We start from the raw sequence: 25,188 nt of genomic DNA, 5'->3' as shown, positions 1-25,188 counted from the left end.
AACGTATTGTTATATTCACCAAAAACCTAACATTTTAATTTTTGTATAAGAAATCTTTTATTTAAAAAAATACCAATTCCAAACACTGCCAGTAACTTTTCAACAATCAATATTTTCAACATATTTTATCTATTCCAAATTTTAGAACAAAATTTGTTCCTTAATCTCCAGTTAACATTCGGTGTAGTCAGCCCAAAACCCGAGCCGTTAACGGTAAGGCGATAGCGCTATTATGATTGTAATGTGCCGCCGTTATCCCGCGTAAAAAATACCAAGTTTCAAGGGAGACCCATACAAACGGGTTGATTACAGTTTGGGTCGACCGAACTGATTTAATTTTTGTGAAGCACATTTGAAATTATTCAAATCAATGCTGCAATTTGTAAGATGTTGATGAATCGTGATTTGCTATGATGGAACCCTGATGATTGTCAACCCAATTAAAGAATTAGTAAGTACAGATTTTCCCACAGTTTACTTAATTACATTATGTTTAAATAGTCATTGACAGTAAGCGGTTGGACCAAGTACATTCCCCTGGGGAACACCCTTAAGTCTAGACTAATGTTTTGTGTTATCTGTGCGATAATGACAGCTAAAAATTACTTAAGGACTTAATTGTGTATCAAATATGAATAGACACTGGTGCTATTTGTCTTTGGGAAAGAAACAACACCAACTATTATATCTTTCTATTTTTCCTGAGAAACAATACCCGGGTATTTTCATGGTCAGAGTGAATAGGTACTTTCTAAGTCTGTGTGATCCATCTTTGGCCACATCGCTTCGCCGGCTACTGCCAGGACGGCGAACGAGATGGTGACGAAACGCAGAATTATCAAAGTTAAAAAAACTGGTACACTTTTTGCTTTACCTTATTTTCAACCCGGAATTACAGTAGCACCTTGTAAATTGCTTTGACTTCAGCCAAATAACGGAAGTTTTGCTAATGAAGAATGCAACGTATTCCAATATTGGTAAACAAAGTTCACCTATTTCTTCCTTAGTTAGTTTCGTTCCGCACGCTCCTTGTATCCGGGACTTTGAGAATGTAAAATTTCTCCCTTAACTTTTTTCTTACACCAAAATATCGCCATATTTTATGGGGTAGTTGCACGCTATTTTGACTTCCATTTAAATATTTTCCGCTCCATTCGTCAGGCGCTGTTTCAAATGATTAAAGTTTTTGATACACATGAATGAATATCGATCACCGTTAGGTAGCAATTTATCGATTTTTAAAAACTTACTCCCTTGTGGATCTTGAGAACACGTGTGCGCTTGCTGCACCAAAACACATTATACATAATAAATACCCATAATTAAGTGATCAATTTCTTGCATTACATTAAACTGGCAAAATTTGGATGAGGTAAACCCTACTAAAGTCATCGCTGCCTATCATCAATTCATGAAATGATCTTTATCTAATGTAATCCTAGAAAACAGAACTTTATCTTAAAACAATATGACTAACACTTTGATGCAATTCCTAAAGAATCTCCTCATATTTACTATCTCAATCTAGATCACACATAGTTTCAAATATTTATCTGGCAATGACTGAATCACTCATCTAGTTATTTAGATAGCAATTGTTATCCAAACATCATGTTAGATGATTCACTTGTATGATGAACAGCCCTTAATTAACTATGACATACAAACGCATATTACAAATACAGTTAGGAACGTGTCTTATAAAAGGGCAAAATGAACTAGTTTTCACTACAGATAGGGATCGTAAACATGCCTTTAAGGTCACACACGGAATGCTACGGAGAAATTGCAGTTTTAATTACATTTTCTAAAGAGAACGCGAGACGGTCTTTTTAAAGTGCTAAGACAACATTATTTCTATAGCAAGTGGCTATTATCCTTTGGAACAAGTGTCCTCTTATACCGATATCTTCATACAGTTATCTACAGTAGCAGTGCAGTTTAACGAACGCTTATTTTTACTATCATTATCTGCGTAGATTATTACTGCACTTAAAACGCTCGAAGACCCGTTTGGTTCTATGTTGGTACTTTGTAACTCCTTTTTAGTGTTAAGTAACAAATGCGCTCTTCTCAGATAGATGGGTTTAATTAAAATTCTGTAATACCATAGCCATTTCTGCCATTTTATTTAGTGTCAACTATTTTGTAATAAAAAAAAAGAAAGTTGACTGTATAAATGAAATTGATTCCAATAATGAAACTGGGCTGAGCGTAGACCCTATATGCAAATTTGAGAGAATTGTAAAACAAGGACATAACATTTTTGTTGCATATCTATCGTATCTTATGAAATTCTACTTTAAAATCCGGACAGTAGAGATTAAAGTAATAAAGCATAAATTTATAGACACCTTATAATGTCAGATTAGCAAAGCACGTGACAAAATTCTTTTGGCCAATAAATAAATTAAGTCAGTAATCAGGCTACGCGATGCGTGGGAATGGCGGGCCCTTGCATCGGTAAAGCTACGAGAAAGATATCCTGATCGATGCCGCTTCGAAAAAAGTCCGTTACGAACTTACGAGCCGCTATACCTTTTGTTACCTTTCATAGCGCGCCTGACCAGTCCTGATACTTGAACCATTTTATCAACAACTTTTAATTGTACACAGATTAATGTTATCAAACCCTTTTTGATGATTTATTACTGTCACACCTAAGAGCTAAGTTATTTACGTCATATTTATAACTGCAATACAAATTTATTAATGTGCCATAAATATTGATTAAGTGAATGTTTTACGTCATGAACCTTGAACAATCGCATCCGCCAATACGTACGTCCGAAACGTTTTTAATAATAGGTCATTACATTTCTGAATACAAATACCTACCAGTGAATTGTTAGTTTATGTTACTTCTTTTTATTTCCTTGTTGGCAATATAATTGTAAAGATCAAGACTGGTACGTCGTGCTACACTGCAAAGTAAAGTCAAAGAAGCTACCCTATTGTTGTATAATATTTATTCTTGCGTGGATCTCCCCGAAGTCTTTCAGCGAGGTCGAGGCCATTGTCACAGGGTTCATGGGAACAAGCAAAAAACGGACTTTACCTTTAGGGTACTACCGAATTCACTAAAGAAACTGAATAAGCACTTTTTCTACGCACAGTTCGCGCATCCACGTGTTCCAAGATTAGGATGACGTATATTTTTGTATTATTAATAATAATCTGTGCATCTTATGCGGAGAGCTTCGGGCCATAACGAAAATGTAGACTTGCACAAAAAATGTCCGCTTGTTTGTTTGTTTAATTAACAAAGATGACATTCCTTTGTGGAGGCATTTCCTTCTTGCGCTCGAGTCTTTGTCTCGGCCTTCGGAGACAAGCTTAAAAATAAACTTTGTACTGAATTATAACATGTTTTTGTACTCCATATATACTTGCACTGATATTGTTCACTTATCATTGACTATGTGTATAGTAACCTTGTAACTGTCGTGTAAATGCTAGACATTCGACTAGACATATTCAATCTCATTACACAATCTAAATTCCTGTTATTTCAAGGGCTCGTCCTATGATTAGAGCACTAATAAAATAGTAAACTACTGATTAATTCGATACCTTTAACTGATAAATTGAAGGATAGGACAAGCGGAACTACCAAATCAATTAGGATATTTGACAGCACTGATAGGCTAATAGGAACTATTGTTTAGTATTTATTCACGTAGAAGAAATAAATTGGTCTCTTCATCTTAATATGATTCTATGTCTGTTTTTCTGAACAAAGGAACTTGAATTAAACAACATATACGTAAATTTAAATAAAAAATAACTAATAAATTAAAACTACATTACAATATGTGCGAAAGTGATTAAATTTCAAGTTTATCTTCATTGTAAATGTCTGCGGTGTCAATGTACAAGCTGTTATATTATATTTGCACTGCCTAATTGCTTATTCTGCTCATAAGTTAGGAGTATAAGATGCTATACTTTACATTACTGGACTGGGTGTTTGTTAACCTATTTTTATTATGTATTAAATACATAAATATAACATTCACACCTTTTATTCCTTGAATTAATAAATGTAAGTGAGCATTTACTAGTTTAAAGTCGCCTTTTCGCCAGTTCTAAATAATTAGTACCAAGCTAATCTAATCCCATACATTACACAAGATCCACCATAATGCCAGGATTTATACGGATGAAATAAAACGATATATCTTTTCGGGTTTCCGACATGAGACCAGATTGTTTGAGATAGTAGACAGTGAAATTACGCCATGTTCCTGCCTTAGCATTGCTGCTGACGCCATACGGCATGCGTGCTACAACCATCTGGCTCAACAGAGATTCAACAAAAACTACAAATTAGCTCTCGACTCACGAAAATGTTTCGAGTCACGGTGGCATATGCTTTTGTTTGTTCGTAATTAGTATAATTCGATTGATGATAAACAAAACATATGCGTTTCTTACGATTTTTTGTTTGATTTATTTTTGAACTGCAACTTTACCTAGACACAATATTGTCGCACTTAGTTAAAATATAAAATAACTTTATTGTTACTAATGTGGCACTGCCTCATTGGTCGAGTGAACGCAAGTGCGACTGCCGCGTAACGGGTCTTGGGTTTGATTACCGTGTCGGGCAAAGTATTACTGAGTTTTATTGGGTTTTCCGAAAATTTCTCAGTAGGTAGTAGCACGGAGTCTGGAATTGTGCCCATGTTTATAGGTTCACCCGCTATTACATGGGACTTACAACACAAATGGTGAAAAAAGGGTGTACATAGTATAGCGACACTACGTGCCGTAATGTGCACCTCAGTCTACCCTTCGGGGATAAAAGGCGTGACGTTGATTATTATTTTATTTTTGAACTGCAACTATACCGAGACACAATAGTCGTACTTAGTTAAAAGATAAAATAACTTTATAGTTACTAATGTCTACTTACTTGACTGTAACAATAAGCTATGCTTAGTGTTTATGACTCAGCACAATCGGCTTTTGTTCGCATTTTAAGTGTCACGCGCGTAATTAGTGTGCAATTTGTTTTGTTAATTGTTATTGGCATTTGTTTTAAAACTTGTTCGAGTTTTTTATAACATGATACTTTGTTATTTCAAGTAAGGGTAAGTAGAATACTAAATAAATTATGGCAGGTATGTATACTCTTACACCCTACTACTTCCACGCGGTTTCACCCGCTAATCAGTTCCTTACAGTTTTCGTTGATAAATGGACTAACCAACACATAAATAATGGAACAAACAAAGTCTGCCGCATTTTAGTAATATAGATTATAGTTCTGCAACAGAATAAACTTTATTCCCAAACTAAAAATAATTTCTAGAAACATTTATAAGTATATATTATTATGAACATAATTCTCATTTACCTAACCGGGGAATATTGCGAATAATCTATTATTGTTAAATCATCAAAATAACCCTGTCACAATTACCTCCGGCCTGGAAAGCCCTGCGTTCGATAACTTTTAAGTCAATTAATATCTACAAATGAAGATTGATTATTATTTATCTCATTTATATATTAAACGTATCACAATCAAGTGTTACTAACAGAAATACAAATTATGTTAATAATATTATCGATAATGACATCTGAATTTATATCTCTAATAGAGAATAGATTGATATGCCTAACTTATATACCTTTAAATAACTATTAAGTACAAAACTAGAACGGTACTTACTAACGTAAGTAGGTTTTTTTAAATTTCTTTTTATTATTCGCGTAACCGTGGTGTGCTATGTATTATTTCAGACCATAATCTATCCCTGTTCCAAATTTCATTTCGATCCCTTTAGGCGTTTTGACGTGGTTGAGTGATAGACATACGCATGAACACCCAAATTAACGAACTTTTGCATTTATACTATTAGTAAGACGTTGTAGAAATATAGAAAAAAGTAGGTACATAACGATGACGATTTATGGATTGTCTTATTAAGTCCTATTAATAACCCTTATGAATCTTTGTAAATAATATTTGTTATAATATATAGCTGTCAAACTTGATCAGACAGGACCAAACAACTCACATTTTACCGTCCCTAAGTATATAATATAATTTATGCAAAATATTTATATTTCATATTTGAATTATAATATCTTTGTAAAGGTTGCTTTAAGATTATATATTTAATTTATTTGAAGTTATAAATAGAACGATCAACATTGACATTAATTAAAATTAAATATTATATGAATTGTGTGATCGTTATTTTTTATATTTCAAAACGTATGATTATATATTTTTACTGCTCTGTAAATTTTAGATTAGGTTAGGTTTCATAGACAAGAGATTGTGTATTAACATTGTATTTATAATAGATATTTCAAAATTAAATATTACGTAAAATATTACTTGGTAGAAATTAATCTTCGTAAGCCGTAAAAAAGGTACGTAACTACCATCACGCACCATAATATTAAATACCTTCTGGTAAATAATATTAAATCTTTAGAGCTTCTGCTGACCTAAGGATCCCAGCATCATGCGACTGACTGACTACCGCCATTTGAATCCTCTCGTACCACGAAAACCCAATTCAAACTAAACCTGCCATCTTCAATAAAACGCCATAGACTCCTAAACCACACTGTTCCACTAAAATGGTTAAGCACCAGTGCGCATTTAAAAACATGTGCATTACGAAAGTCCCAATTATGGTACTCAAAATAGAACAGGGTAGAGTCATGTGTCTCTGCTGTACGGAAGCGAGTGATCCGGTAGAACATGTTACATAGTGCGTATGGTACTTTTAGCACCATATGGTAAATTACCATAATCCATATAATTTTGTTTTATGTTATTCATAGTGTTCCTTTTAGTTTGGTAAAGATTTCATTAGTCTTATAGTTGAATCTATGATCAAAACTTTTTTAATATAGGTGTTTCGGATCAATCAGATTTGAGTTTACTAGTCGCATATCAAAGACTAAAAACTATAGAAGTCCATACATAACCTCACGCCTGTCTGGTATGGAATGGCAATTGCTACGAATCCTATATACCCCTTTCGCTTCATCCACAGACATCAGTCTTTTCTATAGAAGTCCCTAAGTAGGTGACTCACGCGAAATGTTATTTGACTACGTAAATCAACTTTCTCCAGTAGAAAATCATTTCAAACGACATTCTTCTAGTCTATTCGCAAAATATATAATATACCTGTCTAATTATATATTTATATGGGCCCTTACATAGGTGGCTTTGTAGCAAATGAAGAATATACAAAAAAAATATATTCTTTATAAATATCATAATAATTCTTCATTATAATACCTATGTAGAACTGTAGGAGGAAAAAAACAATTAAAAAAAAGAAAGCGACTTACTTAACTTGCGAATTTCACATTGAAACAAAACAATAAATATTCAATGTCGACCTAAACATGACACGACTTATGCAAATAACAAAAAAAGGGTTTATTAAACCCAGTCATTAAAACAGCGATACAGTCATCGTTGCTGCGTTGTTCAAATACAATTATAATTGAAATTGTTAATACATAATTCAGTTTTATTATGACTTCAGTCAACGTAATATTAAGTTATGTAAAAGTATTATTTGTTATAAACTTCGAAATCTTCTTCAATGCTTTGTGTGACTAAGTGTGGGAGAGCCATGCTTCGGCACGAATGGGCCGGTTCAACCGGAGTGATACCACGGCCTCACAGAAAACCAACGTGAAACAACGCTTGCGTTGTTTCGTTGAGTGAGTGAGGTTACCGGAGGCCCAATTACCCCCTTTCCAATCTTCCCAATTCCAGATTCTCCAACAACCCTTAAATTCCTAACCCCCAAAAAGCCGGCAACGCACTTGTAACGCCTCTGGTGTTTCAAGTGTCCATGAGCGGCGGCGATTGTCGACCATCAGGTGGTCCATAAGCTCGTATACCGGCTTATTCCTTAAAAAAAACTTAGGATATCTTACTCAACATAGAATATTTATTGTATGGCATTTAATGTAACAGTTAATAAATATTAAAATTACAATAATTAATTTAAAATTCAAGCCGGAATCATGGATTGCATAGTGCACATGTCTGTTACGCTTTGGGTGCATGTCAACCTTGCTTCCGATACACATTGCGCCTGCGCACGGTCACGTGTTCAAATAAATAATTCAACAAAGTGGAAATACGTATTATTTAGTTTTTTTAATGATAATAATTGTAGTTATAATTCATGAATTTTGAATGGGGTCGTAATTTTCACGTCACAGTGCCAAAGTGTGGCACGTGTATGTTCGTATTATTAAAAAATAGACAAAATAAGCGGAAAAGACTTTGCTTTGTTCATCAGTTTCGCTAAAAATGGAGAACTCTTGAATTGTTTGTGGAAGTCCATAGGTGTAAAAGGAGAGTCAAAATGTTTGAGACGGTACAAAGTTTGTTGGGTTAGTAAGAAAATACAAAACTAAATACGAGTAACACAGGTAACTACAGATAATTTGTTGTCAGATGTCTATTCAAGAGCCAAAAATTCTTCCTTCATTGTTTATAAATTAACATAATAAAAACTAAATTATACCTACTTAATTCTGCGTCTAAAATAATAACATATATGTAGGTACATACCTATCCCACATTAGTATATAAGTAGGTATGATACCACATTATCTATTACACAATATTGTTTCAATATAAGAGATCACTGTCGTACTTTAAGTACACATGACATGATAACGATTTTTATTTTAGGTAATGAAAGACATTGCCTTGTAACCCAATTTATTTCTAACATTGACTCTTTGACTATAATAGAATGTGCCTTATGTCCCAATTTATTTTAAACATTAACTCTTGGACTATATGACGTATCTGTAGATTTTTGAAGTTTATAAATGTGTATACTTTATATATTCAATGTTAAAATTCTAAACTTTAATTTTATTTCCTTTTTTGTCTATTCTAGAATATTCATAATGTTATTTAGTTTAATTTTAATGTTAATATAATTTAAGCTATTCTACTTATACATACATATAACGTAACAAAACAAAACAAAACTTCGGTAATTCATAATCTGTATAAAAACAAAATTTACAAGTACAAGTATTTTTAAAACAAGTTTTACATATCACATAGCATAGACACTGACACAAAAAACAGACTCTTAATTTCGATTCCCTTATTCTCTCCAAGACACAAAACATCTTATACGGAACAGTCAAGCTGATTATATTATTTATGACTTAAAGTATATCTTCTTCTATATAATATACTAGCTGCTTCCGGTTTCACCCGTTCTGCACGGCTCCTATTGAACGTAGCATGATGTTTTTTAGCCTATAACCTTCCTCGATAAATGTGCTATCCAAAACAAAAAGAATTATTATAATCGCACCAGTAGTTCCTGAGATTAGCGCGTTCAAACAAACAAACAAACTCTTTAGCTTTATAATATAAAATTTATAATATAAAATAATATAAGTATAGATAAAAATCAAATGCTGTTCGTTAATCTCGCTAAACTCGAGAACTGCTTGACCGATTTGGCAGATGTCGGTCTTGAATTATTTGTGGAAGTCCAGGAAAGGTTTAAAAAGTGAGAAAAATATATTTGAGGAGGTACGAAGTTTTCCGGATCAGCCAGTAACTACTACAATCTAAATAAAATGTTGTTAAAAATATTTGCTAGAAAAAAGAAGTCAGAGGCCACACGATGACTATTTATTTATCGCGACAACATATTATGTGCGTACTGTTGGCAAAATATTCCATTTAGGAATATACCGAAACAAACAGATCTTTTTAGGTTGATTTCGTTTATCGCTGCGTGATTCATTTCGCATAATAGGGTTAAATAATTATGAGATATTAAAATTAATGTTGTGAAAGAAACAATATCAAAATATATGGGCAAGGAATACTATAAATTAAGACCCCTTGTAGGACTCCTTTTGAGTATTTTTTAAATGATTTTATTTAGCATGTTTGTGTGGGTCTAATAATATAATTAGAATCTAACCTCCTTCTTGGCGTTCGATCGAACTGATAAGTATTTGGTAGACACTTTTAACCTTGATGACCATATAATACGAGCCAATTATATCCGTTTAATATTAAAATACTACTCCAAAATCAAAGTCAGTCAATTTACTTCAATTCATACTAAATTAGGCACTTCTGAAACGTCAAATTGATTTTGTCAGTCGTCAGTCTGTCTGTCAGTGAAGCTAGGTGCTCGTTCCAAAGTGTAACTTTTATCGTAGTCATTTAGATTTCTATTTATTATAAAAACCTATATTAAGATATAGAACGACATAGTCCAGATTTTACTAGTTTTCTTACACATACATAGTAAGCACACATTCTTCCAGATCTTAATGAGATCTTTGCTCTCATTGATAACAGAATCGCAATCAACAACATAATTAGCAACTTTCTAGGAAAACATAAGTCATAGCTATTTCTAATCACAAAGTAACACATGTTGTCTAATATGATTCATTGGATAATGCAATAAACTATATAGACAGGCGTAGTAGTAAATAAACCGAATTATGCACTTACATTCTACTGAAATGTATCCTATACTGAAGAGATAAGGCTTAAATTAAAACTTATTCTTAGATTTAAGTATGTTGTATTTCAGTCAGTATAAATAAGTGTCGTGTAGTCAAATACAGACATGGGTTTGGGTGTAATGTACACGCGTCCTTTATCTGTGAGGTTATTAATCTCATGTTATTGGATAGTCCCTTACTCTAACGATTATGATATTGTATGTTTATATATTTACTTTCCACCAATTACTTTGTGATTATAATGAAGATAATTATATATCTCAAACACCAGTCAGTCACAAATGCCGTCCTAATATTGATTCGTCCTCATCGCAGTTGTAAAACTTAACGATTTTGCAAGTACTCGGTCAACATCTCCAGCTGCGGCCTACCTAGTGGGTTACCGGGGGTCCGGCTCGAAAAGCAGGAGTAGGAACGGAGTGGTTCTTAGTCATTACTGACTAAGAAGAAGAAGGGAGTGTCAGACTCGTAAGAGTGTCGTAAGAGTCTGACACTCCCTCCTTCTCGCTCTCGCCTCGTCAACGGCGGGCGAAGTCATTGGATGATTTTCTCCCTTCGAAAATAAAATAAGTAAGTAGGTACTCGATCAAAGAGATGCCTTCAATTATATTTTCGGTAACATTTGGTACCTAACTAATGATATTTGGTACCTAAAAAAACTTAATAGCTCTTCAGGAAACCTGACTGTTACCTAAATCATGTGACTAGGTCATGTTTATTAATATACGGACTTCTTTTTCCCAAGACCATTTTTCTCAATATTTTTATTTTCAGGCTACAAAGTCTCATAAATGTAGAAATAACGTAATTTAAATATTTATATTAGTAATGTAGACACATATTTAAATAACCTATTGACGTTAATTTATATTTTTTACGAAACTGAGGACAATGTAATATTGTAAATTCAACTATTTTTCATCATAACATCTAGATTTTGAAATAGACACAATACAATAAGTAATTAAAATGATAATTTTAAGTGTGAGAGAGCCATGCTTCGGGACTAATGGGCCGGCGCGACCGGAGTGATACCACGGCTTCACAAAATATCGACGTGAAACAACGACCAGAAGCCCAATTACCTCCCTTCCCAATCCCCAATTCCACAACAACCCTTAAATTCCTAACCCCCAAAAGGCCGGCAACGCACTTATAATGCCTCTGGTGTGCGGCGATCGCTTATCATCAGGAGATCCGACTGCTCGTTTACAACATAAAAAAAGTAATTAAAATGAACCACTTTCTGTTGAAACTGTCTCATGAATATTTGCTTACTAAATACTGACATGTAGGTACATATACACTATACATACAAACTGATATGCTAGTTACATACTCAATTTTCTTTCCTTGTTAGAAAGATAAAATATTGCTTCACGCTAAAACTAGGTACGTAAATACCTACATACATAAAATTTTATTTTTAAGAAGAAATGGGCGCTGGCTTGTGTATTTCTGCAATCCTACGATTGCGTCAAACGGTATCATTCACGTAGTTACTTATCAAAAAGGATTTGTTCAATAGCTTTCGAAATTTATAACCATTAACCTACTCGATAAGTTATATTGAGCGAAGATGACAAAGGATTTAAATAGATAACTTAAGTTTAATAATTCTTTCGGGCCGTAGTGGCCTGGACGTTAAAGACCCGCTCTTCATGCATTAGGGGTCCGGTTCGAAACTTACCAATGATAAGTAGGTATCAATGTGACTTTCTAAGATTATCTAGGCGCCATTGACAAACGGTGAAGTAAAACATAGTGAGGAAACCTGGGTTTATAATTTCTGATTATAAGTTTGAAATCGCCGACCCGCATTGAGCAAGCGTGGTGATTAATGCTCAAACATTCTCCATGTGAGAAGAGGAATTTGGTCAGCAGTAGCCATTAACAGGATGATGATGAATGTTTTTTTCTTTATAATACACCTAAAGTTTGTTGCATAAGTGATGACAACTACTTATCACCAGTACAAGCCAGTGTCATCGTAATACTTTGATAATTTGTATAATTTATATGACAGCGTTGCTCAATATGACATTGAAATGCAGTATGTTAAATTTTTTATCACATATCTACATCACCGTAATCCGACCAAGGCCAAACTAGAACACAGCAGTTGAACTGTTATCGTTAAACATTATAATATCAATAGTATTTAACCGCACGCCCGTCAATTTCTAAAGAAGAAACTATAAAGTGAATCTCGTAACCCTTTATTTCCTAACCCTCAACAAACAAAGGGCAATATTTATGATTTCGCTTTCATTTTTATAGGTAACTCCCACTTCGGAGGGTTCAATAAAATTCTAGTCAAGTTTTTTTCTATCTGTTCCACTTCTAATTGATAGCACGTGCATGGTTTCCGCTCAGCCACGTGTCCTATTGTAAATTATTAAAATATTCGTTCCGCCCGAATTCCATCGCGGCCATTTGATACGAATGATATGATATGCAAGTAGAAAACGAGATGGAATAAACTAAAGCACAGGAACCACTTGACATGAAAATAAAGGCAATTTCGTTGATGCATGTTTTATTTTGGAATGGCAGTAACGGTAGGCTTTTGTTCGATATTGGCTGTATTTGAATATAAGGTCTGACGAACTAATCGATCTGCATTTGAATGCACAACCTTCACCAATCAGTGCATACATATGTCATTACCGTCAACCGACGCACATGTTCATTAACAAGTTCCTCACACTTTACTTAATAAACACTCAAGTCCTCTATAAATAGACTAATCCAGTCTCCAGATGTTTTCCTGGTTGTTTTTTTGTCACCAAACATGTCTTACCAACGTGGGAACTGGGACCTGGAAAAAATCTTCACAGATGTGGCGAATCTTGGTCGCGTAACACGTGGCAGACAGGAAGAATCGATAATTTATGTGGAGGACGCGTGCCAACACTTGTGTCAGTGTAAGCACAAGTTAACGGACTGTGAAATTGACCTACTGTTTTTATTGCCTACTAGGTGCGGATGGACCCTTGTAGGTAAACGTCTTACATTCGTTTATTTGTTCCGCTTTGTGGGTAGACAATAGGTAGCAATTATTGTTTAATTGGGCTCATCGTGTTTACTTGTAATGCACATGTTATTATACTAAGTGAGTTATGTAGTTTAACTGATTAGGTACGATAATTAATGAGGAGCTGATATATCGCTGTTAAAAATTGTTAAAAGTATCGTTGGTGCGATATTTTTAACATAACTGCTTAAGGTGCATAGTTTCAGTAAAATGGTACGACACTTTAAAAGATTTTTGGGTTTTCATTTCCCCGTTGGTCAAATGATCAAAATCAGCGATTACGAAATTCTCAGTAATAGCAATGTGGTCTCCAATTTGTCATATTAATGTCAATGTTGTTAGAACCAATTTGGAAATACCTTTAATTTTCCTGAATTGTACAATTTCCTTTCGGAAAGCATTGAGCCCGGATTCTCCAACATTCTCCAACTCCTATCCTCTTCTCCTTTCTCTCATTTTTTTCTATTTTTCAGAAACTTATACCCATAAAATAGTTTTTATATTACAAAATCAACAGCAGTATCGAGTCGCGGAAAATGCCGCAATCTCCTATCACTTTTACATTCGATGTTATCAGTAAGTAGTTTTGTGTTTATATGGCAATAAAACCGATCATCACATGCTTATATGGATATCGATATTTATCATCGAAGTTAAAAAAAAATGTCCCAAAGATAAATAAAGGGTTAACGCCTTCAAGATATTTTCGGATATCTCGTCATATGCAAACATCATTAGGATACCCATCAGGTATCATATTTAGTTACCTGAATAACTTAGGTTTTAAAATTGGGATTAAAAGGGTCACCTACCCCACTTGAGCGTCTAATTCGAGGAAGAATATTCTGCACAAAAGAAACGTGATTCCTTAAAAAATACATTAAAATTTTTGTCGAGATAAATGACATAGATAAGTCTGCTATTTCCTGAAGAAATAGGTAGTGGGGATACACATTTTTTGGCAATTATGTCATCAAATAATTTCGACTGCCTATTGCTTAACCTGAGCTGCGGGCTACCTAACGGGTTTACCGGGCCTCCGACTCGAAAAGCAGGAGTAGGAACGGGGTGGTTTTTAGTCAGTAAGAGTCTGACAATCTCTCCTCAAGGCGAGAGGAGTCATTGGATGATTTTCGCCTCTCAAAAGTAGTGTCTACACAAAAATCTTTGAGAATTACAGAATTCAAAAATACCTATATACTCGTAAATTGATCTTGCAATCATGTATTTAATAATTAAGTGATAATACCCATAGGCTCTTAATTAATCTTATTGCCGGTTCTCGGTATTAAATTATATAAAATAAGCACAAAATCGCATTAAATGAAGCTATTTCTTTATCTTTAACAAGGCAATAAAGAGTTATCGTGACAGAACTTATAAATATCTATCAATGAAGTGCCTACCTACGTATGAAGATAAAAGTTTATAAAAATAATCGGTTTTTTACTGCATTTATCGATGTTTCACGTTTTAAACTAAGATCATAATACCACTAACGTCACTTGAAGATAGGCAGACTTTATGAGAAATGATAGCACTTATCATTTTGTTTGCATAAAAAATAGTTTTCGCACGTTATGTACTAGAACTCGGTACCAATTATATCTTCATAAATTATCATTTAAATGAACACTGTAATTGCTTATTAATTGACTGTCTCGTTGGTCGAGTGGTCTCGACTGTGGGTAAGAGGTGTCGGGTTCGATTCCCGGGTCAACCTAGTTATTGCTGGACTTTTCGGCCGAAAATTTCTCAGTAGTAATTCCGGAGATTGGCGCGTTCAAACAAGCAAACTCTTATAATAATATAGGTACATATAAATATAATATAGGTAAGCATAAGATGTAGGTAATGTTCTCATCTACTACTATAACTGAATTTATTTAAACTTGTTTACATATAGGTTTGATTTCTATTTCAGTAAACACCAAGTTAAAGAACCCATTAAGAAACAAGGTCAAGAATCGAGGTTTCCATAAAAAAATAATTAATGAACAGTCCCTCCAAATATATGCCTACATATCGCAATAAAATGTCCAATAAGTAACCATTTATAAGACAGATATTATTTGGTACACTATGTCACGGGTAGGTACCGAACGAAATAATTGTTGTGAAATATTAAATCGTGCCAATGAACTTTTGACATATTGCATAATTGATTATAACGGCACACATAGTTAGAATATTCATTGATAAAGCAACGTAGGTCCCTACCTACATGTTTGTATTTGAAGATATTTCAGTTGTATCTACGTTTGTATGAAAGAAATCTTTAATACAATACATTGTTAAGTTTCAGTATATCTATCTGCCATACTCAGATACATTTAACGATTACTTAAACTATTCCTTAGTAACGATTTTGTTCAGAAAACAATTGCTAAGGACTGGGTTAAGTAACCATTAAATGACTCTGAGTGTGACGGTAAATCTATGTAAATTATTACACAATAAATAATAACAATGAGGTCGTTCTAATAAAATTAATCTTTAATATCGGATTTCTATTATTTTAACTCTTATAGATAAGTACAATCTTATAGTTAGATCACAAAATTATAACCACAATTAATACACTCATATTCCATTTCAAGGTAACATCTATTCAATAAATTATTATAGTTGACATCCTTCATCATATCTGATTTATGTACTGGATCATCGTATCTATGTCCATTATAACTAAACTGTGACCAATGAGAATCAATTAAACTGTCCTAATCAAAGTAGGTTAACTGAAGCATACAAATACACAAACAAACATTCCTTGTTACACACTACCATGTTTTACCACGAACACTGCATAATTTTTGACATAAAATACTTTGTTTAACGCCACTGCGATTAATAAAATAAATACGGCTCCTTCGATCGTTCATACAAACAGACTTCAACAACCTTAGGTTTACACTATCACGTCTGTACGTCACCCAGGAGATCAGTTTCGTAATATAACCAACACAAACAGTCATCAGCTGATGTCGTAATCACTAACTTCTTAGATATCTACTTCTTTACTATTCTTTTTCTTCCCATACCTAAAGTATTCTTCAATTTGAAGTAAGGTTTTTTCTTTTGTTTCAGGTAAACAGAAGTATAAAAATATGGTACCACACAGTGTTGATAACCCATAGAACAAATAAGTTCCATGGTGACCTATACTTAGGAACATAGAGGGAGCTGTCTTTACTACTGCAAAGAAAGCAATCGATGTCATCATAACACTGATGCCTGAACCTACTCCTTTAGTTTCAACAGCAAACAGTTCACCGACCATGTTCCATGGCAGTGGTGATATTCCTAGATTTGATACAATTATATAGAACGCCATCAAACCTAAAGATATAAACGGTGACTTGTCATGGATGACACCAGAGCTATGCAGGTACAAATATAAAGCTAATGCTATTAAAGATAACGACGTGAACACTCCACTGAATATTGCCATGGGTCTTCTTCCTGACTTCCTGAGCATCATGCAGGCCGCGGCCAGGGACACACAGCGCAACAGATCTATACTCAACATGGCGGCGTACGCGTATGAGCTGTTTGAACCCCTGCCGATAAGTTCTTTCATCATATCTGTTGTGTACGCACAAATAACGTTAACTCCACACAGTTGCGTAATGACGAAAAATGTAGTCATTATTCCCAACGGCTTATAAAATTCTGGCTTCTTAATGTTTGCAGCTAAAGTTTTCAATTTGCCTTGAGTCTTTTGTTTGGATGTGAGATCTGCAATCATTTTGTCCAGCTCCGTCTTCATGGCTACACTATTTCCTCTGTACCATTGGTATGACATTATACATTCATCGATTCTGTTTTTAGATGCCAACCAAGAAGGTGATTCTGGTGCGTAATAAAGGATGATTCCACCAAAAAGCGGGAAGAATCCACAAAGCAATGATGCTAAACTCCAGTGAAGGAATGTTCCGAACAAATGTGACATGAAGACACCCACTGCGATGCCCAAAGAGAGGGCTGCTAAGAACAGACCTCTGTAGGCTGGAGAACTAATTTCTCCCACATACACTGGACCTAGAGGGCCAAGCCATCCTTGGCATAATCCAGTGATGAATCTTCCTATTAATATTAAGTACATTTTGTCGTACGAAAATCCAATGATCAGCCATCCCGTTACAAAGGTGGCGGCTAGCAGTAGTGTAGATAATCGTCTTCCAAGTCTGTCCATTAAAAGACCCGCCATCAGGTTACCGAAGAAGAGTGCCAAGGATGATATCGCGGCTAAAAAGAAACAAAATACGATTAATTCAAAGTAATTGTTTAACTATTCTATAGTTATAGGTTCAGAGACAGCGAAAATATACACGTACCTACCCATGATACCAATTCGACTGAGAAGTTCTTCTTTCCCTTGGCATGTGCTAATTGTGGTATTAAGATGGCAGAGATGCCTGATGTACCGCCAGCGCCCAGGGTCAGCATGAACACGCCAAATGAAATGATCGCCTGAAACAAAAGAAAACTTAAATAAATATGCAAGATATGTCAACAACAGGAAAGATCAAACAATGTTTGGTCTTGAAAATATAGACAACTAAGGTAACCGCACCAAAGACCCGCATCGTACGCATCATACGGATTCCGTATGATGTCATCGGTACGCATCGCGTGTAGGCATTGCCGATGTGCGATCCGTACGATGCAGATCAGGTATGAGTTTTTATACAAAACAAACCAAAATCCGTAGCGTGGGAGGCGTACGATGCTGGCCTAAGGACGCTTACTTTTATGGTAATGCCTAATAATCAAATGATTTAAAGATGTAAAGACAGACATGCTACATGATCAAATCTATGTTTTGGCCTACAAATTCTAGGCAATTCCTTAATAGCAAATATCCATCTTCAATAAACCAAGATCATTAAATTACAAGTAAACGCATACAATGGCAATGATCTTGAAGGAAACTGCAATAAATACATTGTAACAGTGACAGTAGTGAACTCTGTGCGTAATCGTGCACATGCACGTGTAACCCATATCTAATAGTAAGTAGGTAAACAATACTACAATATGTATGCACAATAATTAACATCATTATGATTATTGTAAATATTGCGTACAAGTAATAAGTGTTGAGCAATTAGGCGATAGCTTGGAATTCTGACACGGTTCGTAAAGATTTAGTGTTTACTTTATGATTGTGATTTCGTGATATGATTTTGTTGGACTGTTTCTTGTTTATTTAGTGTTTTTTAATACTAGTTTCATTCAACTTGAGAGGAGTTGTATTTTGGCTAATAATTGCCGTAGTCATTTAATGATTACTTAAAGTATTCCTTGGTAATGTTTTTGTATGAAAAACATTTGCTAAGGACTGGGTTAAGTAACCATTAAATGACTCTGAGTACGGCGGTAATTAAGTTTGGTTCATACCTGTTGATTTAAAAATAGTTGATTTGATATGCTTTGTCTTCACATCACAGTCGTGAAACGAAGTAAATACTAGTATTGGATATTATTAGATTTATAACACCTGTGCAACAGACCTTTAAAACAGATTTAGTATTTTCATAATAACATTATATTTTAATAATTCCATAATAAAAATTGTCTATTAATTTTATTTTATTATTTGCTGAGAATTTCCTAATTTAAATATCCAATATAGAGTTTCTTGCTCGTCCTTCTCCATTCGAAGCTACACTTCGGAACGAGCACCTAGCTTCACTGACGGACAATTCAATTTGACGTTTCAAAAGTGCCTAATTGAGGATTAATTGAAATTAATGCTTTGACTTTGACCTAAAACTTGACGTTTTTAGCAAAATTTTCACACGTGCGTAGTTTAAGGATACAGAATATCACCAGACTGTAGATAGTAGATAACAATGTGTCATAGAGCTTTAGATTAGGAAATTATGATATGCATTACATAAGTGTCAAGTGTAACGTGAATTATTGTGGCTGCGGCATTTTGAACTGACGACAATGTGAAATAAGGATTCACTTCTAAGCTCTTTCAATAAACTTTAACTCGAGATAGTTGGTAGAAGTATTAACTAGGTCTTTATATCATCATATGCTACCAACCTAATTGCCATAAAACTGCGCAATTTACTTAGACCCAATGGGCTGCTTGAATCTTGAAGGTCTTTAAAACTAGGTTCTATAAAATGCCATGGATTACAAACTAATCACACTAAAAATGTGAAAGTTCGTTTGTTTGCATGTTTGTCTGCTAACCACGCTAAAACTGTTGTACGGATTTTGATGAAATTTGGTATACAGAAGGCGTATAAGCTGACTTGGGTGATAGGATACTTTTTATCCCTCGGGAATGCGGGCAAAGCCACTGGCAGATGGTAGTATTTTAGTATTACTTATATATTATATCTTTCTAACATCAGATTAATGTTTAAATAAACATTAAGTTAAAAGAATTCATTTGAATTGATTTCATATTGGAATATTAACAAGGTGTCTATCCTTTCGATTAGGTTCAATATATTTTTAGGCTTCCTTTTCGCGACGAGAACAGACAGTGATTCGCTAAGAGGCGTATGATATGCATACTAATATCTCATATTAAAATAGCGTATACATTTTGGAGTTCATTGTTACAACTTATGATATTGTAATAAGGCACTGCTTAGGTAAGACCCAAGGACATTAATATAAAAACTAAATGCTTTACGTCTCAGTCTTTTAGATCTGATATCAGATGTACGAAACTAATAACTATGTTAATAGGTAAACTTGGTTTATAAATTTTTAAACTGACATGGTCACAAGTAATATCATTAAAACTTAAAACGGGATATTTACCGTGTTTATTAATTTTTGTGAGATTCCGATGTTTTGGCCCTGTTACAAGCGCCATGTAAAAAAATTAACTCATCATAACGAAGGAGTTATAAAACTAAGTTTAAATATATTTTAGCTACAGTTATGTGTATAGATTATGGCGTCCCTTTCTTTATATTTTGATAGAACAAGTTATTCTCATTCCTAACTAGATATAATTAATTTAATCCCATCATAATCGGTCCAACGGTTTAACCGCGAAAGCGTGACAACGAACTTTCGCGTTTAATAAGTAGATGTGGGTTTTTATTTTCACACGCATGTTACATAATAAGGTAATTTAAATGCTAATGTCTACAAAAAAATGGGAATACTTAGGATCGTTTGACGGTTGTCTAGATTAAAATATTAACATTTTGCGGCCCCTACGAAGACCAATAAAGCTTATAATTAATCCTCAATTATTCACGTAGTTCGATTAAAATTGTATCACTATTTAATTCATATCTTATTTTTTAATTTACCTTATTTACTTGTAACATGATACTTGTATAAGATAAAAAAGAACTAATACGTAAAATCGTTTCGAAACCAAACCAGTCATTTCGAGGTGACTTAAGTATTTAAAAATATCGAACAAGCAACTTTGACCTTTAATTTAATAGCTTTAACACACGAAATCGATTTCAAGAATTCCCTTTTATATTTTCTTTATTTGACAAGTAAAGGACTTTTAATTCCAAAAGAATATCTCAATAAGCTTTGCATTTAAACTGATAATAGAATAAATATTCTATATTAATCTGAAAATTGTCTAATATTTATCTTTCTTTTTGAATTTAAGCCAATATTTTAAAATTTTCTGTTCCCACTTTTACAGTTTTAATTCACAATGCTTCCAAAATAACAAAAAAATGTACTAATTAATGGCAATTTTAGAGGAAGCTATTAAACTGATAAATAATGTGCGCCGAGGAAATCAATACAATACGTAAAATCCGGCCGTTAATCTCTCATAATTCACCAACTAGGTGATGGTCAGTAATTTGTAGATCAATTACATGAAAATATAACAAATCTGTGTCCACTGTACACTTACGTTTGACGGAGAAAAATAATCTAATATTTATTTATTAACACCCACATAAACAATAAAATATTCGAATTCATTCTTAAAAAATAAAATGTCACTTTTAAAATTAAAAAGTTATTATAATCACAAACCTGTCTCCTAAAAGGCGATCGCTGATCAGTGTTGACGCATTCATCCTTTGTGTCACATTGTTCCTTTTCATTTTCCGTATTTTTATTAATTTTCTCTAATTCTGGCACTGTAATGTCACCCATGTCTGATAGTTTCCGCGGCACTGCATCACACATGATCCCAAACAACGACTTTATGAACCTCCGAACGCTTTGGAGATTGTGTTTTATCTTATCACCCACTCAAGTTAACTGTGGCTCTGTCGTGTAATGGCATTTGTATTTTTGTAATCAAATGTAAACTGCACTGAACGTAGGAATTTGTGGAAACGTGTTGGCGAACTGGTTTTTTCGATTGAACTTGTGATGGAGGTCGAGAATGGGATCTCATCGACGGCGACACTGCTACAATGTCATCGTGATCGAAACAAAGGTGATTTTTGTTTACTTTTTTTGACTAAACACAACTATAAAACTTAACACATATTAAAATCAAGTTCTAAGAAAATCAGCGTCAAGACGCGTGCTGTCGTTTCCTATTTGGACTCGACTACTTGATTAAAAATTCACTCGTCTCGTGTCTGGTCAAGTTTAATGGGTTCTACGCCTTCGAAGTGAATGGCGTTTTTTTTGTTGCAGAATGCCGTTTTATTATTATTCAGTATTCAAAAAAATATGACTAACATAATTAATAAAGTAATTAAAATTTTAAAAAATAATAATAATTAGAACACGATTAATAAATTATCTATTTTCCTCAATTAAAATTAATGAAAAAAATAAAAAAAACATCGTTAAATAGGTAAATAATAACCACAAAAATATTTATTTTCTTGTTTATCAGATTTTTTAATAAATAATGACAAGTAGTTGCGAAAATGCGAAATATAATATCAATGACATCACAAATCCTACATAAGTAGGTACTTAATTATCTAACTTCTTACAATAATATTATACACTAGCTTCTGTCTTTCTGGCTTTGCCTGCATTCCCCTAGTCCACCCAAGTTAACTCATACCCTGTCTGAATACCATCTTTCAAAATTTCATCAAAATTTGTTCAGTAGTTTCAGCGTGATTGACGGACAAACAACAAAACAAACAAACTTTTACATTTATAATATTAGGTGTGGTGCAAAAGTTTGTTTGTTAATAAGTTTGCTTCATTTGATTTGAGGAACCCAAAAGCATCTATTTTATTCAATAACTTTTTCCTCTTCATTTCTATTGAAAAGAAACCTTTAACTACATCTTTTGAATTACATAGGTAACTATTGTAGATTGCGAGTGTCGCTGCTACTCGTCGCGCGTCGTGTGTCGCGGAATGCTGCTCATGAATATGAGCCTCTAGCATGGTTTGAAACTAGTCGAGTTCCTCGTCAAAGAGTGATAACATAATAATTAATTTAGTATGTCTCACGAACGTTATAATTTTAAAACTATTATAACAATCTTCACAAAAGTGAGCATGTTTATAATAAAAGTCCCATTGCTCTGATTAGACTAAAGTATGCACTATCGAGGTATTACCAATAGATTAATGTATGAGTATGATAATGACTATCTACAACAAGTATTATGTATATAGAACACACTAATGCTATTTACCAACAAAATTATAATAAAGCTTATCGATACTTTAGCGCCACTTTGCCGAGTTCAGTTTATTATATCGAGTTTTTTTTTTTTGAAATACCACTTTTGATTCCACTTAATATAATAGGTATATAAAATTTCCATGTCACAATGTTAGTTACCATGCTCCTCTGAAACGACTTTGCCGATTTTTACCAAATTTTATATGCATATTTAGTAGGTCTGAGAATCGGCTATTACCTGTTTTCTAGAAATAATGTATAAGGCAAAATAACTTTTGCCGTGTCAGTTAGTAAGTATGTATTTTGGAAAACCAATGTTAATAGGAGTTCCATTTTTGAATAAGATACGTAGACATATTAGAGTAATAAATAGACTGAAGACATGTTACGAAAAAAAGTGATATAGGTAATTTTGAAACCGTGCAATTTCGCTGAACATACAAAATATGTACATTGAATTTCATTCTTGGATGAAGGTTTTTTATGAAATAAGCCGGTAAACGAGCAGACAGATCACACGATGGTAAGCAATCTTATCGCCAAATGACTCACACAACGCAAGCGTTGTTCCACGTCGGTTTTCTGTGAGGCCGTGATCACTCCGGTCTAGCCGACCCATTCGTACCGAAGCATGGGTTTCTTGGGGAAATTTTGGAGTTTCGATTTTCGAAGATCTCTGACATGAAGAACGAAAATAATATTTCAGGCCTGATGTATTATGCTCAACCCTATTGTACAGAATACATTATACAGATTTTCTATTTTTAAACCTATATTGTAATTTAAAATATAAAATATTATTTTATATTGCCTCGTTGGCCGAGTGGTTGCAAGTGCGACTGCCGGGCAAGAGGTCTCGGGTTGTAAAGTATTACTGGGATTTTTTCGGGTTTTACGAAAAATTTCTCAGTGGAGGCACGGAGTCTGGAAATGTGCCCGGTATATGGCAACAGGCTCACCACCTATACACATGTTACATGGGACTTACAACATAAATTGTGAAATGTGGGTGCACATTATGTGCCATAATGTACACCTATGCCTACCCCTTCGGGGATTAAAAAGGCGTGACGTTACGTTACGTAAATATAATTTTACGTTTTGACGTTGGAAACAAACTCCTAAGTTCATAGTGTATGAGTGAAGAACGTGAATATTATCATTAAGTTTCTAATCTTCAATAGTTAAGGCCATGCGTGAGATCGGTATTGCAGTGAGCTACGGCATTTTAGTGCTAGGAAAATGTATAATAAACAATGTTTTCGGAACATTCGGCATACATATAAAGTAAGATTTCAATTATATAGTGTGTGTGACAATGTGATGTGTTTGAATTAATATGCAATGTGTGTAATGTACCTGCATGGATGTATAAATAAGTATGCACCTTATTTCAACAATGTTGAAGTCATGAAAGACTCAATACACATTTAAGAATGACTAATAAATTGGAATTACTGAGGGGAGTTTTAAACTTATAAAAATACCATAATCTATACCTGTTCCAAATTTCATCTCGATCCCTTCAGCTGATTTGACGTGAAGAAGCAACAAACAAATGCGAAGTTTGTAAACTTTCACATTTATAATATTAGTATTAATATTATAAATATTTGGTTATTGTAAGACAGAAAATACGCAGTATATAATATACGCAGTATACAGTATATATTAATCTTTCTTAGACGAAAGCCTATATTTTATATCTTTATGTTCTCATACTTTTCTTTCCTTTCGACGTCCTCTGATAATCGATGATCACTATACTCTTGCTTAACAAATACTATGACGCTATAGGCTTACGTAAGTTCTTTAATTTATAAATAATCAAAATTACAAACTCAAGAAAGTCAAGGTTTTATGACGTACCTAAGTATTTTTCAGTCTATGGACCTGCTTACGTACCTAAAGTTTGATAAACTAATTGGCGATGACGTCTTTATTTAAATATTTGATACATGAAAATAAGTCATAAGAAAAAGGAAATAACATTAACCTTGTTGCGTGTGATTGACAACAAACTTATGATTGGTCAAGATCACTA

At 33.7% G+C, this 25,188-nt stretch overlaps 1 protein-coding gene across 2 annotated transcripts; it reads right to left on the bottom strand.

Moving 5' to 3' along the window:
- Positions 1–16,039: 16,039 nt before the first annotated feature.
- LOC118263349 (facilitated trehalose transporter Tret1-like) lies at positions 16,040–22,091 on the bottom strand. 2 transcript variants are annotated; one of them, XM_035575277.2, is made up of 3 exons: positions 21,566–22,091; positions 17,905–18,040; positions 16,040–17,815 (listed from the first exon to the last, which is right to left on the bottom strand). In XM_035575277.2, the coding sequence occupies exons 1-3, from the start codon at positions 21,719–21,721 to the stop codon at positions 16,569–16,571; spliced, it is 1,539 nt and encodes a 512-aa protein (XP_035431170.2). In that variant the 5' UTR covers positions 21,722–22,091; the 3' UTR covers positions 16,040–16,568. The 2 variants fall into 2 exon arrangements, with proteins under 2 accessions (XP_035431170.2, XP_050561214.1); XM_050705257.1 differs by having other exon boundaries at positions 17,909–18,040; positions 21,566–21,582.
- Positions 22,092–25,188: the final 3,097 nt, after the last annotated feature.

The sequence above is a fragment of the Spodoptera frugiperda genome, chromosome 27 (genome assembly GCF_023101765.2).
Source record: "Spodoptera frugiperda isolate SF20-4 chromosome 27, AGI-APGP_CSIRO_Sfru_2.0, whole genome shotgun sequence".
Taxonomy (NCBI): Eukaryota; Metazoa; Arthropoda; class Insecta; order Lepidoptera; family Noctuidae; genus Spodoptera; species Spodoptera frugiperda.
This window is presented reverse-complemented; position numbering and strand designations above follow the sequence as displayed.

What these genes read in the sequence shown, in the direction of transcription:
- LOC118263349 (XM_035575277.2), bottom strand. Translation starts at nt 21,721, where the DNA reads ATGTGTGATGCAGTGCCGCGGAAACTATCAGACATGGGTGACATTACA. An exon ending in GATCGCCTTTTAGGAGACAG is followed by an intron (nt 18,041 to 21,565) that starts GTTTGTGATTAT and finishes CTTTTGTTTCAG; the next exon opens with GCGATCATTTCATTTGGCGT. An exon ending in CGAATTGGTATCATGGGTAG is followed by an intron (nt 17,816 to 17,904) that starts GTACGTGTATAT and finishes GTTTCTTTTTAG; the next exon opens with CCGCGATATCATCCTTGGCA.